At 43.7% G+C, this 19287-nt stretch overlaps 1 protein-coding gene across 2 annotated transcripts; it reads right to left on the bottom strand.

Annotated features, from left to right (window-relative positions):
• Positions 1 to 497: 497 nt before the first annotated feature.
• LOC148473266 (uncharacterized) lies at positions 498 to 19167 on the bottom strand. Of its 2 annotated transcripts, none has more exons than XM_088459889.1 (7): positions 19042 to 19167; positions 14670 to 14844; positions 13575 to 13709; positions 11114 to 11237; positions 10443 to 10522; positions 8055 to 8160; positions 498 to 3405 (listed from the first exon to the last, which is right to left on the bottom strand). In XM_088459889.1, exons 2-7 carry the CDS (start codon positions 14781 to 14783, stop codon positions 2465 to 2467), a joined length of 1500 nt encoding a protein of 499 aa, XP_088316015.1. In that variant the 5' UTR covers positions 14784 to 14844; positions 19042 to 19167; the 3' UTR covers positions 498 to 2464. The 2 variants fall into 2 exon arrangements, with proteins under 2 accessions (XP_088316015.1, XP_088316016.1); XM_088459890.1 differs by lacking the exon at positions 498 to 3405 and adding an exon at positions 5009 to 6688.
• Between the last annotated feature and the right edge of the window lie 120 nt (positions 19168 to 19287).

Here is a 19287-nt window from a genome sequence, read left to right as displayed (position 1 = left end):
ACATAAGTTAGGCACCAGGATGATAGGTAGTTGTGCAACCCTGGAGTATACACTGGGAGGTGTGCATGCATGGGGGAAGACGTGTACTGGAGCTGTGCTGGTATCGCCCGGAAGTGCTAGGTAAGTAGATATCAGGGCACCGTGGAGTACACAGTATCTAATGGACTGCTGGGTTGTACGTGGCCTGTGAAGGCTCTGGCCTTTTATTATATTTTAGGGTTGAGTGGCAGGGGAAACATAAGGATCACCTATTATGGATAGGGAATGACAGCACTTAATGAAGAGCCTGGATTGCAGCACGGAGGTATATTACCGGTTGCAGTTAAATTATATTTTTGGGTTTTCTGTGGGAGGTCATGAAAAGTTTTCGAATAGTTCCGGTGTTCATAAAATGGGTGAAGTTACTGTATTATGCTCCTTGTGCCAGAATATCTATTAATGGATATATCTCTCCTTCTTTTGCAACCTTAGAGGTGGAAGCAGTATGGGGTAGCAGAGGAAGAACGGTGTTGAGACAGGTCTATGGCGATAATGTTCTAAAATCATTTACCCAATTACGTAGTGAATTCAACCTTCCCCATACACTATTCTTCAGATATTTACAGCTTAGACACGCTTTACATACACAATTTGCGGGTGCACCTCTGATGTTACAGGATTCTGTGCTCAAGTTGTTCCTATTGTCCCTAAACACTCATAGAGCTCTCTCATGCCTCTACTCCTTTATTATGTATGCTCACCATTCATCTAACCTTCCAAGTCTTACACAAAAGTGGGAAGTGGACGTACAGTAGGCCCAACGTGTGATGAATACTGGTCTCTGGCCCTTGGGAGTCCGAGAGAATCCACGGCGGCTATTCGATTCCAACAAATTCAATTATTTATACTACACAGGACTTACCTCACCCCTGTAAGTCTCCTACAATTTGGGGGGCATGCTGATGATATTTGTCCTAAATGTGGGTGTTCCCAAGGGACCTTTTGGCATCTCCTTTGGTCCTGCCCAAAAGGTGCACAGTTTCTGGGGCCAGGTAATTGGAGCGATTGCATCATTAAATATACCCCAATCTGCTGTGACTCCGGCAGTTTGTACTCTTGGTACTTTGGCCGAGGATGTATTTGATAGGTACACTAGACAATACATTCTCAATTTATGTACCTTGTTCAAGGTATGTATAGCGAGAGCGTGGATGGCTACTACGGGTCCTGAGCTTCAAACGCGGGTTGCTCTAGTTACTACCACAATATCTCATGAGCTGTATTTATATACCACTCGTACAGCTGAATCTAAGTTTGATCAAATTTGGCAGAGATGGTTACAATCTACATATGCCAAGTTGCCGCCGGATCGGCATACTTTACCTAGACTCTAAATTTTATGTTATGTTTATGGATTGGGAGTCAGACTATGGATGGATTTTGCTTGATGCTGTGTATATATGATTATCTAATGCATATTGGGAATGGAGGTTTCTACATTCTGTGCCCTAGCATTTAAGTGTTAATGCTCTAGCATGATATATATTGTATATTCTGTACTAGATGATTTTGATACTTTTCTGCACTGAGTCTATTCTCTTTTTTCATATATTTATATAATATGTTTATATATGCTGTAGTGTTTTTTTTTTTTATGCTCTGCAGTTTGCGAATGTGTTATTCATATTAGGTGTTCTATATATTTGTGATGGATATGTTTTACGATTTGGATGTGTGATAATTATTGTGTGTTTTTTTTATTGTTATATTGTATTGTTTGATTGAGTATTTTTTATTGAAAATGTTTTTCCAATTTAAAAAACATATTTTTGGGACATATTTCTGGGTTCAGAGGTACTTTTGAATGATGCTGAGTTACATTGATTGCACACCAGTGCTATATAATTTTTTTCAAGCAGTATTATAGATCTTTATGAATGCTCTAATGTCTCAGCAGTGGTGTCACTGATGGGGTGCTGGCACAGCAGGTGACACCAAAATAGCACAGCTGCTCTGCTATTTTGGTTTCCCCCCCTCGGATGGTGTCACCGAGCAGCACTGGAGTGGTGATGGATGACCGGGGCATCATTCACTGTGGCGGGAGAGGTTTGGGGCTGCCCAGCAGCTCCCTGGGCACTGAGCAAGCCCCCAGAGTACCAAAACTTAGCACCCATCAGGGGCATGGCCTCACAGGCTTGAAGTCACGCCCCCTTTCGCAAGTGCACACGTGAGGGGTCCCTAGGTGCAGCACTGGGTATCACCACCCATAGTGATGCCACTGCGTCTCATACACTGCTCGCTGTCTGCATCTCTACATATTTACACCGTTTTTTTTTCTGCTTCGTTGCCATATTTCACAACGTCAACCTGGTTTATTATTCTGCAAAAAGAGCTCTTTAAAATATATAAATTTTGAATACATATTTACATATTTATAATGTCCCATTAGCACTAAGCAGTGACCACCAAACATGCCACAAGTGTTCTATTGCAGGAATGCTTTGCTATGGACCCGTTGGTGTTTAACAAGATGGGTCGACCTCTTGAAACATTTGTCGCAGGCAGAACACATATAGGGCTTCTCTTCGCTGTGAATCTTCTGGTGGGAGACGAGTTGTGACCTCTGGCTGAAACATTTCCCACAGTCTTGACAGTCATAAGGCTTATCGCCGGTGTGTATCTTGTAGTGTTCTCTCATCTTGGCGTGGCTGTAAAAGGACTTTTCACATTCCGAACAGATAAATGGCTTCTCTCCTGTGTGGGTTTTCTGATGGGCAACCAGCCCCGACCTCTGCCTAAAAGTCTTGTCACACTGAGGACATTCAAATGATTTTTCCCCCGTGTGAGTGATCTGATGCGAAACCAGCCCAGCTCTGTGGCGGAAACTTTTGCCACATTCGGGGCACACGAACGATTTTTCCCCTCTGTGATTTCTCTGGTGAGAAGCTAGGTAGGTGCTACTTATAAAACATTTCCCACAGTCGTGGCATGTGTATGGTTTTTCACCAGTGTGAATTCTCTGATGTATAATGAGATAGGACTTCTGCCTGAAGCATTTCCCGCAATTGGGGCATGAAAATGGCTTCTCCCCTGTGTGAGTTCTCTTGTGTACAGTAAGCTCGGACTTCTGCCTGAAGCACTTCTGGCAATCAGGGCACGTAAATGGCTTCTCTCCTGTGTGGATCATCTGATGGATAACAAGGTACGAGCTAGAATTGAAACATTTTCCGCATTCAGGGCAAGGAAATTTGCCTTTCTGCTTGTCTGCCGGGCCTATAACATTAAGGGATCTTTTTCCAGGTTCTGGGGGATCAGACGATATATCGGCATAGAAATCTTCCATTTCTGAGGTAATGGCAGCACTTTGGTCAGTGTGGAACAGTTCATCGCTGTCTCGAGAGAGAGAATTCCTGTTGTAGTGAATACCTGTAGAAACACAAAATGTTTAACGTGTATAAAACTGGCTCATGAATTAAAATGGCTACAGCTGCTGGCAGTTCTGAGGTGATTTTCTGGACATCCCTGCCCTATAGAAGAGCCATATTTGTAAAGGTTAACTGTGTGTATATATCTATCTATATGTAGACTCGAGACTCTAGATCACAAGTTTAGCGTAAATTTACATTGGCCGATAATAGTGGTGGCTTAGGACCCTTGGAATTAGGCAGGAACCATTTTGGTTCAGCTCCTGCCCATTTTATTATCAGCAGAGTGAGGTGCAGACTTTAATAGCGGTATTGGGCAAGTCCTGTTTGGATCTCACCTGCCCCTATTAATAATGGCAGTTTTGATTATTAAGGCGGCATCAATAATTGGGATCCAGCTTGATGGGCAAGCCCTGGAGGCATACCATGCCCTGTACCCTATTGGACAGGGAACAAAGGTATTTATATCTCCTGAGCCCTAGCATGCTTGTAAAAATATATGTCCATGTCACACAGAAAGTCGTTCACCATAAAATACCCCAAACTACACTAGCCCCCCAATAGCTGTTTCCCTAATCTCGTTCCTACCCATATAATTAACTGTACACACCACACGTATGTGCCCGTGTGCAATGGTGGCATAGCATAAGGGTTATTGTCCCTATAACGGTATCAAACCATCTATAAATGACACATATTTGGGTACTTGTTTACTGTATGAATATTACCGTCCAAACTGTGTGACCCACTCATTCCAATATACTATCAGCCTGTAGATGGCGCTAAACAGATTTAAATCCACAGCTGTGCGAACATATTATAAAGATATACAATGACAAAATCTGTATTTGCAGCCAGAACCCTGTATATGGGCATCACTCAGACTAATTGCTAAGCTGGCAGCTGTATTCAACTCCCCCACTGCCTGGCTGACATCACTATACCGAGTCAGGAAGAGGGGGACTGGAGTACAAGTTTGAATTAGCTGCATGACATGCTACTATAGCTCATTTGAATTCTATTGTAGAACAATAACTCACATAGAGGGAGAAAGTACCAACCAATCAGCTCCTGTAATTTTTTAAATGCAGCCTGTAATGTTACAGGAGCTGATTGGTTGGTATTTTAGCTTTTAGCTCTCTTCAAGGTTTGATACATCTCCCCCATAATTCCACAAAACGGGCCTGATTCCGAGTCACACAAAGATCCGTATGCGGCTGCAGGTAGCGCATTTTAGCAATCTGCAAATGGGCCGCAGTGAACAGTAATTCTGACGGATCTAAGACGTTCCTCTCAGTCTGTGAAATGGGCGCTTATCGGTGTCAACTTGAATGTGAGCCACGCGTATGGCAAGGGGAAGCCTATTTCAGACAGTTCTCTTGCACCCTGTCTGAGTGTAGGTGTCAGTGCCGATAACGGTGATGGCGGAAGGAGGACTGGTAGCGGAGAGTTTGCTGAGATGCGTATGACTCCCAATCACGCCCAATAACTTTTCCTAGTGTATCGCATTAACTTTAAATATCTCAGTATAGTGATTCACAAACAAATACTTTTATTTAGTGTATCACATCATTGTATAACGGAGTGAATCATGTAAACTCCTCAACAGCATTTTACAGCAAATGACTTTAACGTTAAGAAAATATATAATTCCAATAACAGCTTATCACAAATCACATTAACGTTCTAGCGAACAATGGGGTCTATGTACTAAGCCATGGAGAGAGATGAAGTGGACAGAGATAAAGTATCAACCAATCAGCTCCTGTCAATTTTCAAACACGCACAAAAAAAAATTGGTATATATTACATTTGGGGTGAGTGTCTGACTGGGCCTCCTCAGGGCATCACCACTTAATACACATAGTTACTTTTCACATCACCTTTTATGTTTGTTTTTTATTCATGTAATTTTTTCACATATATTTTAACCTCTTTTTCAACACTTATTAATTACTCGCACAAATCTATACTTTACACTGCACTGTCACTCTTTTTCCATTTTCGTGTGATGCCCTGGGGGGGTCCTGCTAGATGTTTGTTGGGGTGCTCTGCGCCCCGAGCGTGAACCCCTTAGTGTTAGGGACTGCTAGTGACAGAGAAGCCGTGACGTTGCCTAGCAGCTTCCCATGTATTTGCAAATGCATGCAACCAATATCTCTGAAGTTCTATTACCATATAGTGTTCATATATTGTTGCAAGTATAATTCAGTGTGCTGAGGAACAATAGGGGGATAAACCGCCCCTCTCTTTTCCATTTTTCAAACACAGCTTGTACAGTGACAGTGAGGAGCTGACTGGTTGGTACTTTATCTCTCTCCAAGGCTTAGTACATAGGCCCCAATGATACCATCATCTTTTGCAACTGCCCTGTGAACACTGTTGACTTTAACGGTCTCCGGTTCCAACCTCTTGAGATGGATGAGAGTCTCTATCCTTGCGAACTGAGGAATAAAACAAGGCTATGTCTTTGAGGATTGCATAAAAAGGATCATGGTCATCAACTCTCATTCTCCACATGAATTCAGCCAAGTAAGAATCCAAAAAGTTACTGTTGGTCCCTCTCCTCCTCTTATTTGCCCATTTGGCAGACCCCCACATCTCTATGAATTGCTGGGTATTGGCAAAACTCTCGGGATCCACAAAATTAAATCGGTGGCTGGCGGTTTCAAGTTTACAAGTCTTCGCCTCAACATCGATGTACGTCCGCCAACGCTCAGAGATGATTACTGAACCGGCTCTCACTTTCTGTCTTATGACTGACAAGAGCGTCTCAGCGGAGCGGTTAGGAACTTTTAATATAAAGCACTCTTTGGTCTCCCTACAAAATCCCCCAAAGACCCACTGCTGGGGCAAACTTCTCCCTGCATTGTTTCTACGGTGGATAAAGAGACTCTCGTCTATTTCGACAAACAATCCTTCTCCGCCAATTGTCGTGTCCATCTGCTCCATGCGCCACACGCAGATTTCCCGCATGTAATTGTTCCAGTCCACGACAGACGGCTGTGACATGTTTAGCTTCTGCTTACAGAATTTGATGGACGTTAGCTCGCGGGACCAGCAATAAATAAAGTGCACCACCGTTTTCAACGGAATCTTGGATCCCTCGAGCCAAGTGTCTTGTCGAATTCCCTTTTTTGATCTGCACGCTCGTTTGTGACATCTCCAGCGGGGCTGTTCGTCACTAAATGATGGTCTCATGTCATGGCTGTTATCACACTTTCTCCCCCGTGGTATTATGTTGTGTTTCTGAAGGAACTCGATAGCAGATTCCTCATTACACACTGTACAAAATAATGTTTTATTCCATTACTCTCAAAATAATGAATCTACTGTAAAGCTTTATTATTTGCTTCAAATACTTATTCTACTTTGGGTGCACAACCCTCACAGCGTGCCGAAAATTATCCTCTCCCACTGCACCGCATCAGGTTAGCTAAAGATTTAGGGGAAATGGTGGACACTCAGATGTGCAGCCACAGCTGCCCGACAACTTTAGGGGCCAAAACAGCCCCTCTCTGTTAGAGGTGCTCTGACTCCGAGCCGGGCACCGACGAAACTGAGTGCCTGAAGCTCGGGGGCGGGGTATAGGAGAGGGACCCCAGTGCATCCTGGGAGGATGAAAAACTTTAACTCTGTGGTGCCCGATGCCTGACATCATCACCTATACCCCAAGGTATCCTGTGGATACCCTATGGACCCTGCAGTAGAAAGGGGGGACATGATATAAACGTTCAAATATATAAAGGGTTTTAACAAGATAAAGGAAGGAGACATTCTTCAAAGAAAGAGAAGTATTAGAACGAGAGGACATGTTCTGAAAATAGAGGGTAGTAGGTTCAGGGGAAATTTGAGGAAAAATTATTTCACAGAAAGGGTAGTGGACAAGTAGAATAGCCTCCCATCAGAGGTGGTAGAGGCTAAGACAGTAGAGCAGTTTAAACATGATTGGATAGACATAATGATATCCTTCAGAAGAAATAAGGATCAATAAGGGTTGCGGTAACAATATGTTTAAAAATGGGGTAGACTAGATGGGCCAAGTGGTTCTTATCTGTCGTCAAATTCTATGTAACCCTACAACCAGTGACAGATGCATGTCTGTAATGGCACCACCAAGTGTTCTAGAACATGTGTGCCCCAGTACAGCACTACTGGCAAAGCACTGGCCAACCTGACTATGAACAAGTTTGCTAAGACCATGCTGCAACCCCCTTAGTAAGAGCAAACTTTCCTCCAGCTGAAACTGGGGAGCTCTAGTGTTGCCAGCTCTAGACTTACAAAAAAATGTTATCGTACAAATGGAATTTAGCCAGATAGTTGCCTAACTGTCCCCATTTCTACCCACATTAACAGTACTGGGTGCAAAGTGAAGGTGCAGTAAAAGCCCGGTGGTGCACAAGTCATTCCTGATTATGTCCAGGTGTAATGTTTGTCAGTTCACAAGGGTAAAGATTCTGTAGGACCTTCAATGGGACAATCATACAGTCAATAGTCTAATTGGGACTGTTGGCTCCCAACTTCCCCATTGGGAAGATAATATGGATCTCATTAGTATGTAGTGACAGAGGAGGGTGTACAATAAGATTTTTGTGGTGAAAGCAACATGAAGAACATGTGTTTTATCTGTATTTAGTGATTATTCCTCACCTGTGCTGATATCCGTAGGAAAGTCCTCCTCCTTTATCTGTATGTCCATCGGTTCTTCCTCGGTCTGCGTGTCAATATCAACTACCACAATGTTCAATTCGTCATCCTAAATAGTCAACAAGGTAATAAAACTTCAATTGACACCAAGTTCACAGCATGTGATGTGCTACATATATTGGGGCAGATGTATTAAGCTCTGGAAAGTGATAAAGTGTAGAGTGATCAGCGAGCAACCAATCAACTCCTAACTGTCATGTTACAGGCTGTGTTTTATAAATGACAGTTAGTAGCTGATTGGTTGCTCGCCGATCACTCTACACTTTATCTCTTTCCAGGGTTTAATACATCTTCCACATTCTATGTTAACCTTGGTCCTGCCATAGGCATTGTGGAAGAATATGCTGCGAGTAAATGGACCCTGTATTACCCTCTGTCTACGGAGCATTCACTGATTCCCTGTACAGTAAATTAATCTTTTTTCTTTTAATGCGGCTTATTGTATTGAGTAACAAACGTGACACTGGTACCATTCCAGGCATGATATCATCAAGATTCAAATTTCTAATAGTCAACACTAACTCAATAGGCTTTTCCCAAATCAACCTCCTCCTGCTGCTTATATTATCTTTTATTCATAGAAACCACAAGGGGGTCTGCAGCACTGTACAAAAACGCATACAAAAGACAAGACTTTGCAGGACATAAAGTGTATACAAAGGTCCATCACAGATATAGAGTAGTGGGGTAGGATGAGCAGCTGCAGCACTGCAGGGGGCGGAGCAGTGCAAAGATGGGGGCAGGGCTGGAGAGAGAGGAGGCGGAGCAGGTCGATGTGACCCGGACTATGACGGGTGCAATAAACTAATACTTCTATAGGGAAGGGGCAGTAAAACATGTTTCGGGACCTTTTCCACTGGCTGCTGGGTGGCAGTTCGCTGGCGGAAGAATACAGGATGTGTCCTGGAGTCAGGCAGCCAGTGAGACCTGTGAGGAGAGGGAGAGCGGGTGTGTGGCCTCCCTCCATCTATCGATACGCACGACAGACGTTTAGCAGGATTAATAGATCATATCTCAGTATAGATCATTTGTTTAGTATGTAGCACGTGACAGTGATGGTATTAGTTTAGGACGTAAAGAACATTGGTTAAGATAATAGTGTAAACTGAATAAAATACAAACAAAACTGGGACGCATTTTCCCAGTGCAACTCAGATGCCTTTGCAGACAATATAACATCAGCCGTTTGTATGATAGCACTGAACCAGAAGCAGATCCAGTGTATCTTATACTGTCATAAGCAGCTGCTGGATTGTGCCTAACAAGTCTGTAAGCAGTCAGGACGGCAGTGATGAGATAAGCCTGGCTGCACTAGGATTCAGAGTTTAGTCCCCTCCCACTTTTTAGGTTTCTTTTCATTTACTTTATTATTCTCTCATTTTCTTTCTTGAACTATCTATGTTTTCTATTTCTTCTCTTTACTTGTGCTACATTGTGCCACTTGTGTGGAGCCTAGGCCCGTATTCAATTTGAGCGGACCGGACTTTTCACCTACATCGCGTATTTTGCAGGCGGAAAAAAGTATCGTGCGCGTGCCTGCTTTACCCCGTATTCAATTTGAAAGTAGGCGAAAACGGGGACCCGGCGAAACTTAAACAAGCGGAAAGTACTGTCAGAATTGGGGAAATCAGCCAGACACCCCCCAAAAGATGCTCTGACATAGGGGTTAGCTATTGTTCCCCCCGATTTGGCTTGCTGAAGGTATTTGGTGTTTTTAAACGGGCTCAATAGCTGCTAAATAGGGTTTTTCTATAAGTGGTGAAGAATAGTATTCAGGAGCATTTTTTGCAGAAAATAACTTATCCCAGCAAGTTTGGGGTACGTGAAAATGGGGGCCATCATATTTTAAAGTTGCTAAAGTTAAGTTAAAAAAAACGTGAAAAATCCACCTGCCGCAAGCCCCTGCAATGAAAAAAAACACCTGGGGCAAACTTGGGGACCCCCCAGAGTCACATTCGCCAGTTTTTAACTTTGTCCCCCAACATTTTTGTTTTTTTTGCCCCCAAATTCAAAGTGATTTTTTGGGGTGTTCTTAAGTGTTTTGTTTTTTTTTCTACACAGTTACCTTTGGGGGACTGTCTGAAGGCTGCACAGGGGTTCCCGCAACGTTGCACCCCAAAACCCCAATTCTGCCCTTTTTTCCGCCTGTTTTTTCGCCTATTACATTGCATTGACTTTCAAATTTTTTACTTCCATTTTCCATTTCACAAAAATTAGTATGGGGGGGCGTTATGGTCTTACATATTTTAACAGGGAGAAAATTCACTTCTTTATAGGGGAAAGTGAAAAAGAAACAAGAGTCTATGAAATGATATGCATATGACATATTACCTCTGATCGCTCCTTGTATTCTCTGTTATCAGGTGATAGGACCGGGGTGGGACTTCTTTCTGGAGTCTCTCTGTATTCATCTGGAAGAAATGCATAAAGTGATGGGATAGATCTGATGGAGGGATGCAGGTTCTGGCACTAAAGAGAGCCTGGCAATGCCGGTCTATCTACCCGAAGGCCAGAATTTACTAAGTAGCGGCTTCTATATGTCACTGCGTCCCGTCGCGTTTCAGGAGAATATTTAAAACGGCAGCCGGAGTCAGTGTAAAGCCCGGCGTTCTTTACACCGACGCCGAGCACCGTTTACAATATTCACTAGCAAGCCGCCGGGACGCAGCGGCTAACAGAAGTGCTGCTTAGTAAAATTCTGGCCACAGCCTCAATCTGATCTTCCATGTTATATTTAATATTCCTGCATTGGGTAGTCACTGCGTATGTGCAGTATTGTTCGGAAGAGCAGAGCAGGGGGACTCTAAGATGGACTAGTGATGCTGTATTCTGCCGTTTATAAAGGGTTTATCAGAGAATGTGTATATAAATGGTCTGCACAGGAATCAGCAAGGAGTATACTCTACCGAATGTACTCATGATCACTCACACCCAGCTCTCATTTATAACAACAAAAGAACAGTGCTAACTATAAAACAAAAAAATTAAACACTTCCTCTTACCCAGTGATGTGAGTGGCCGGTGATTTTCCAACATGACGTCATCATACAGATCCTTATGTCCTTCTATATACTCCCACTCCTCCATGGAGAAATAGACAGTGACATCCTGACACCTTAGAGGAACCTGACACACACACAATGATACAGTCATCACCTAGACACATCCCCTGGTGTTACTGTATAATGTCCCATTCCCAGCAGTCACCTCTCCAGTCATCACCCAGACACATCCCGCAGTCACCTCTCCAGTCATCACCCAGACACATCCCCTGGTGTTACTGTATAATGTCCCATTCCCAGCAGTCACCTCTCCAGTCATCACCCAGACACATCCCCTGGTGTTACTGTATAATGTCCCATTCCCAGCAGTCACCATCCAGACACATCCCCTGGTGTTACTGTATAATGTCCCATTCCCAGCAGTCACCTCTCCAGTCATCACCCAGACACATCCCCTGGTGTTACTGTATAATGTCCCTTTCCCAGCAGTCACCTCTCCAGTCATCACCCAGACACATCCCCTGATGTTACTGTATAATGTCCCATTCCCAGCAGTCACCTCTCCAGTCATCACCCAGACACATCCCCTGATGTTACTGTATAATGTCCCATTCCCAGCAGTCACCTCTCCAGTCATCACCCAGACACATCCCGCAGTCACCTCTCCAGTCATCACCCAGACACATCCCCTGGTGTTACTGTATAATGTCCCATTCCCAGCAGTCACCTCTCCAGTCATGACCCAGACACATCCCGCAGTCACCTCTCCAGTCATCACCCAGACACAGCCCCTGGTGTTACTGTATAATGTCCCATTCCCAGCAGTCACCTCTCCAGTCCTCACCCAGACACATCCCCTGGTGTTACTGTATAATGTCCCATTCCCAGCAGTCACCTCTCCAGTCATCACCCAGACACATCCCGCAGTCACCTCTCCAGTCATCACCCAGACACATCCCCTGGTGTTACTGTATAATGTCCCATTCCCAGCAGTCACCTCTCCAGTCCTCACCCAGACACATCCCCTGGTGTTACTGTTTAATATCCCATTCCCAGCAGTCACCTCTCCAGTCATCACCCAGACACATCCCCTGGTGTTACTGTATAATGTCCCATTCCCAGCAGTCACCTCTCCAGTCATCACCCAGACACATCCCGCAGTCACCTCTCCAGTCATCACCCAGACACATCCCCTGGTGTTACTGTATAATGTCCCATTCCCAGCAGTCACCTCTCCAGTCATCACCCAGACACATCCCCTGGTGTTACTGTATAATGTCCCTTTCCCAGCAGTCACCTCTCCAGTCATCACCCAGACACATCCCCTGATGTTACTGTATAATGTCCCATTCCCAGCAGTCACCTCTCCAGTCATCACCCAGACACAGCCCCTGGTGTTACTGTATAATGTCCCATTCCCAGCAGTCACCTCTCCAGTCCTCACCCAGACACATCCCCTGGTGTTACTGTATAATGTCCCATTCCCAGCAGTCACCTCTCCAGTCATCACCCAGACACATCCCGCAGTCACCTCTCCAGTCATCACCCAGACACATCCCCTGATGTTACTGTATAATGTCCCATTCCCAGCAGTCACCTCTCCAGTCATCACCCAGACACATCCCCTGGTGTTACTGTATAATGTCCCATTCCCAGCAGTCACCTCTCCAGTCATCACCCAGACACATCCCCTGGTGTTACTGTATAATGTCCCTTTCCCAGCAGTCACCTCTCCAGTCATCACCCAGACACAGCCCCTGGTGTTACTGTATAATGTCCCATTCCCAGCAGTCACCTCTCCAGTCATCACCCAGACACATCCCGCAGTCACCTCTCCAGTCATCACCCAGACACATCCCCTGGTGTTACTGTATAATGTCCCATTCCCAGCAGTCACCTCTCCAGTCATCACCCAGACACATCCCGCAGTCACCTCTCCAGTCATCACCCAGACACATCCCCTGGTGTTACTGTATAATGTCCCATTCCCAGTAGTTACCTCTCCAGTCATCACCGAGACACATCCCCTGGTGTTACTGTATAATGTCCCATTCCCAGCAGTCACCTCTCCAGTCATCACCCAGACACATGCCCTGGTGTTACTGTATAATGTCCCATTCCCAGCAGTCACCTCTCCAGTCATCATCCAGACACATCCCCTGGTGTTACTGTATAATGTCCCATTCCAAGCAGTCACCTCTCCAGTCATCACCCAGACACATCCCCTGGTGTCACTGTATAATGTCCCATTCCCAGCAGTCACCTCTCCAGTCATCACCCAGACACATCCCCTGGTGTTACTATATTATGTCCCATTCCCAGCAGTCACCTCTCCAGTCATCACCCAGACACATCCCCTGGTGTTACTGTATAATGTCCCATTCCCAGCAGTCACCTCTCCAGTCACCACCCAGACACATCCCCTGGTGTTACTGTATAATGTCCCATTCCCAGCAGTCACCTCTCCAGTCAGCAGCTGAATTATCTTGTTGGTGAGTTCCAGGATCTTCTGCTCATTGTCTCTCTCATGTATCAGTGAGTGAGGCGTAAGTTCTTTGACACATTTACCAAGTTCCTTCTTCACAATTATATGATCCTTTATGTTGAGAAATCCAGCATTAAATTACTAGTCAACAGACAGTACTGAAACACATGTGACATTTTTTGCAAAATCACATTCAGAAGTTTAGTGCAGATCCGTTTTACCAAGTCACTCAAAGAGGAGGAGGATAGACTTCTGGGTAATGCCGCTAGGCAGAAGAACATTACAAGCTCTCATTATGTTTGAAAAATGCAAAGGGAGAACTAACTCAGAGACCTGACATCTAAGCACCTATTGGAATGGCTTATCTGTATATTATCCCTATGGACTTTAGATTACAGTTCTCCCTAACATCATAAAATATCAAAATATAGAACTTTTTGCACTCTTTAAAACAAACATTCATCACTATACCAAAACTGGAAATGCTGTTTCGGTGGATTACAGTCATTTAAATAATAATACTGAATATTATTTAACAAAATAATGCTGCTTCCCCTGATCCAGCGAGTCCCCCAATGTCTGCAGTCTACCCATGCTCTCCATGCACTGAGACGGACATTTATTCAAACAAACAGTGTTTTGACATTGAAGTTCATACACGCACTTCCAGTTTGAATGTATGAGATGTTCATAGATATCGGGGCATAGACATGTTTGAAACAGACAGAAGCGGCAAAAGACAATAGGGGCCAAATTTACAAAGCAGGTGACAATTTAAAACGGCACCCACAGTCACTGTAAAGCACGCAGTTTAAAATTTTCACCTACAGCCCGCCAGGAAGAAGGGGCTTACAAAAGACGCTGATTCATAATTTAAAGCCTTAAGAGTGCTTTCTGAACTATTACAGACATCAAGAGACCTTGGGGGGGGGGGGGGGGAGAGGAAGTTTATTTTTTATTTTTTACTGAATTTACTCTGCCAAAGACGAAGTTATTCTTCAATTCTCTTCTCACTTTCTCTCTAGAAAAATAAATCAGATTACTATCACTAATTTTCCCAGAAGCCCTCACCTCACCGGTCAGCAGGTAGATGATCTCCAAGGTGAGGTTTAGTATCCTCTCAGTCATGTGACTCCTGCCCTTGTCCGTCCTCAATGGAGAAGATAGACCAGGTACACTGGCCATCTTATTTGGTGTTTGCCTTCTATTATGCACACGTAACGTAAGCGTTCTCGCCTATCGCAAACTAGAATAGAGATTGATCAAGATAGAGACAGAATATTTAATAGACATCAATATGTATAAACTCCTAGAAATTGTAGCATTTAGACACTGTGGAGCAAAGTCCGCCAGAAGAACGAAAAACAGAATTTACAGTACAGTAGATATCCTTGGACAACCTATAAGCCAGGTAGGGCCCTTAAAGAAAGTCCAAGGAAATAAAGACACTATTTGACATTAATACACAGCAAAGGCCATGTACAGTATTTATGACCTGAGTAAGAATGCCGACATGCTCTGAATGGCAACAGTGAGGATGTCTACATGGGCATTAAGTCGACATATAACATGTCGACATTCACAAATGTCTACATGTTCTTAATGTCGACATATTCTTAATGCAAACAGTTAACATGTTGACAGTATATGTTGGTGTTATTTTTAGGTTTAAGCTAAAATGTGCAAAAAATTATATGTCAACATTATGATGTCGACAATGATGGTGATAAATTGGATTTTGTAATTTTATTTTATTTTTTAAATCAAAAACAGATTTATTTGATTTAAATCAGATTTTTGGGGGGGGGATTTAAATAGGATTTTTTATTAAAATCTTTATTAAAGTAAACGTTTTAATTGTTTAAACATTTATTTTAAAATTTAATAAAAAAAACCTACTTAAAACAAATAAATCGTTTTTTAATTTAAAAAAAAAATAAAAATCCAATTTTTTGCAACCCTGGATGTTGACATTACAAACATGTCGACATCTTTATATCAACCTAACGTACATGATGACATTGTGATGGTGAACATTCAGAACATGTCAGTATTTTAGTATCAACTTTTCATAAACACAGTCCTCAAAGCTTTACTAAACCACAAATGTGATGCTGGAGGACAGGAGGATGAATCCACTATGACAGACATGGCACAGAAGGCAGCGACTGACCAGCTGGTGGTTAACATAAGACAGGAGATATAATGCACCTGTATCCATCTCCTCTCTAGAATGACTGATAAGCCCAACGTCAGCCGGACTTACATGTCATCAGACAGACAGATCATGGATAAAAAGGAGCACAATGCACTACATCCAGGCTGTGATTTCTTGCAGCAAGTGCAGGTACATAAATGGACTGGCAGACTTTTTGTTTGAACACTATTACGTGATGGGCACTGCTGGGATAACCTACATGTTTGGCACTGCGCAGTTAAAGTTATACAATACTGAGTGTAACATAGGGCACTATTCAGCAAAATTCATTTGATGGTCACACTTGGGTATGGGGGATGAAGAGTCAAATGCACCCCAGGGGTAGCTTTACTAAAACATCTAAAAATGAAGAGTGGTGGAGTTTCCCATAGCAACCAATCAGATCATAGCTGTTGCATCCTTGCAAATGCTAGACAGAATCTGATTGGTTGTTATAGGTAACTCCACCACTTTTCATTTTTAGAGGCTTTAGTAAATCAACCCCTCGGTCACATTACCACTGGTGACTGTGCAGGCATAACTGGGCTGTTCCTAAGTAGGCTGAATTCAGAGAGGACATGTTGGCAAGGCTGCAGGCTGTAGAATTGTGCATATGTGTAATAACGCCTGCATTCACACATAGACCCGTATTCAATTTGAGGCAAAAAGTCAGAGCTCGGACTTTTCGCCATCATCGCTGTTTTTTGCAGGGATAAAGTATCGGTCGCGTGCCCGCTTATCCACGTATTCAATTAGGATCCAGCGAAAACGGGACCCGGTCGAAAGGTAAGTATCGTAAAGTCCTGTCAGTTTAGGGGAAAGCAGCCTGTCACCCCCCAAAATATGTCCTGACATGGGGGATCACTATGGATAGCCCGATTTGGCCTGCTGAAAGTAATCAGGGTTTTTAAATAGCCGCGGCAGGTGCATAACTGCGCCTGCGAAGTGGTGAAGAATAGCATTTATCTTTTTTGGGGGGGGAAATAACTAGTCTGATCAAATTTGGGGTACATGAAAATGGGTGCAATGATATTTTTAAGTCCCTAAAGTGATATTTTTAAATTCTTCGAAAATGCACCTGCCGCTAGCCCGCATTCTAGATAACACCTGCCGCATACATGGAAACCCCCCCTTAGTCAATTTCGCTAGTTTAGAAGTGTGTTCCCCAATTATTATTTTTTTTCGTCACCCAAAATGAAAGTAAATTTTTTTTTACGTATTTTGACACAGATCACTTTAAGGGGATATTCCAAAGGCTGCAGGGTATTTTTTTAATTCTGCACCCCAAACCCCGAATTCTGCACTTTTTTTCACCACCTAAACAGTGGTGAAAACTTATCCTCGTTTTTTTTACAAAGGCTTTTCGCACCAGCGAAAAGTCTTTGAAATTGAATATGTGTATAAGTGCAACTGGCGAAAATGATGTCATTATCGCCGATAACGGACTATTCGCCTCTAAATGAATATGGCCCTAAAGGGTAAACTTACTAAAGTGAGTTTTTAGAAATTATGTTACCCATAGCAACCAGTCATTATTATCTTCTAGATGGTGGTAGTTAAATGTTAAGTAAATCTGATTGGTTGCTATGGTCAACATCTCCACTTCTAATACTCACTTTAGTAAATTTACCCCCAAGTATAGGGCTGGTGAATACAGATGTTAATGATGGGTTATAAACTAAAGCTGGCAGGGTACACACTTGAGCGATGTCATGGTTTTCCTTATATGCGCGCTCCAGCGGTCACATGCGACGTTGTGGGACACATTGCCTAGTCTGTACGTCCCACCTGCGATATGTTGTTCCGATTTGACGTCCCCTCTTGCCACTCCCAGTCAGTGAACTTAAAGATGGTTGTTCTAGTGTGAAAAGGAGCAACAATAAATTGTGTACGAGCAAACTATACTATATATGGTTCGGTCGTTTGCAAGATTGCAGTGTGTGTAAGCTCACTTTCGCTAGTTCTGGGCTCAAGGGAAATCGTCCGCAAAGTCGGAACGATTGCCGGTCATCTCCAGCTTTAGCGCATGGATGGGGGCAGTCTCTTTGCAGAGCTAAGTACAGGTCTGCATGGGGCCAAATATGTGTAATTCGTTCTGTGCAAATACTCCTGCTACGGTAATAACCTTAATGGTGCATACACACGGGACGATCGTCAGCGATCAACGATTGTGGGTCCCGATATCGACCAGGTTGGCCTGCATGCATGGCCGATGGATGATATCGTTATCGTCCAGCGTGCCCGCGCATCGCAGGTCGTTGGTGGGTTGGAAGGCACCAAAAAATGCACGATATGAATGATAACAATATAATCAATATCGTTATCGTTCATTTTTATCGTACCGTGTGTACGCACCAACAGATCCTCCTATATACCCAATTGTACTAGGCTCCACTAGGCGACTAAACAGGACGATTAAATGCTAACGACATCATTATTGTTCAATCGCTTGTTAATCGCCCGCAAATCAGGCCTGTAAATGTCAAAGACGACCAGCGATGTGCGTGCCCGCTGGTTGCTTCCGACATCTATCATCGCCCATACATGCTGGTCAACCTGACGATCTCGTCAGGTTCAGCATGTACGGGGATGATGGATGTGCCTGGACTGAACGTCCAGTCTAGGTACATCGCTAGGTATACAAATAACTGCACGATTGCAATGTGGTAATCGTGCTGTCATTTCCATGTCTATAAGTGGATACGCACCTTTATGCTGCAATTGCAGGTGTCTGAGCTTAGGTGATTGGAGAGAAGGATGTTTATTAAATATAAATGAAGTGTAAGTGGCTGAAACAATAGGAAGGGATATGGGGGAGCAGAGGATTTTGTAGCAGGTTCATGTTGGATGATTGCTACGTTACTACCAGCCCATTATTGTGTCTTCAATTTTGGGATCATCCCCTAAAAACTTTGGTGATCCCCTGGATCATTTCCCCTAATCTAGCCAGCAAATCAGTAGTGAAAAGCTAATCCTCAGCATAGTGCAGATGCCTCACACTCTCTGATAGTAAAGTATCTGGTGTTATAATGATCAAAATGATGTTGTCTCCCTTATAGTAATACAGAGAAAAGCTCAAGTACAACAACATCCCTATAATGAGTCTCTACTAATAATATAGTAATGCTATAACCCACATCCATCATGAAGTATCACAGTGCTCCTGCTGCTGATGGCAAGGCAATGACCTCCCTCCCATCGGCGCTCTCAGCCCTAGTGCACTGCACTCACTGTGACTGTACTCACTCATATGCAGGAGCTGAGGCTCATTACAGGGAAACCAGTGTCACACAGTTCTCCCACTGCAACAACTCCATTGTGCCGTCACTCTCCGCACATGCGCAGTGCGCTCTCTGTCCAGAGTGACACCAGTGGGCCTACTGCGCATGCGGTTAATGTGAGACCGAGAGAGAGAACTACAGATCCCACAATGATCCGCGCTGGCCGGGGGTTGTGACCAGTTAGAGTTCCCAGCAAAGCCACAAATAGCGA

Source organism: Taudactylus pleione, unplaced genomic scaffold, assembly GCF_031769625.1.
Source record: "Taudactylus pleione unplaced genomic scaffold, aTauple2 ptg000946l, whole genome shotgun sequence".
NCBI lineage: Eukaryota > Metazoa > Chordata > Amphibia > Anura > Myobatrachidae > Taudactylus > Taudactylus pleione.
The sequence above is the reverse complement of the archived record's forward strand: the minus strand, read 5'-3'. Positions and strand labels throughout refer to the sequence as shown.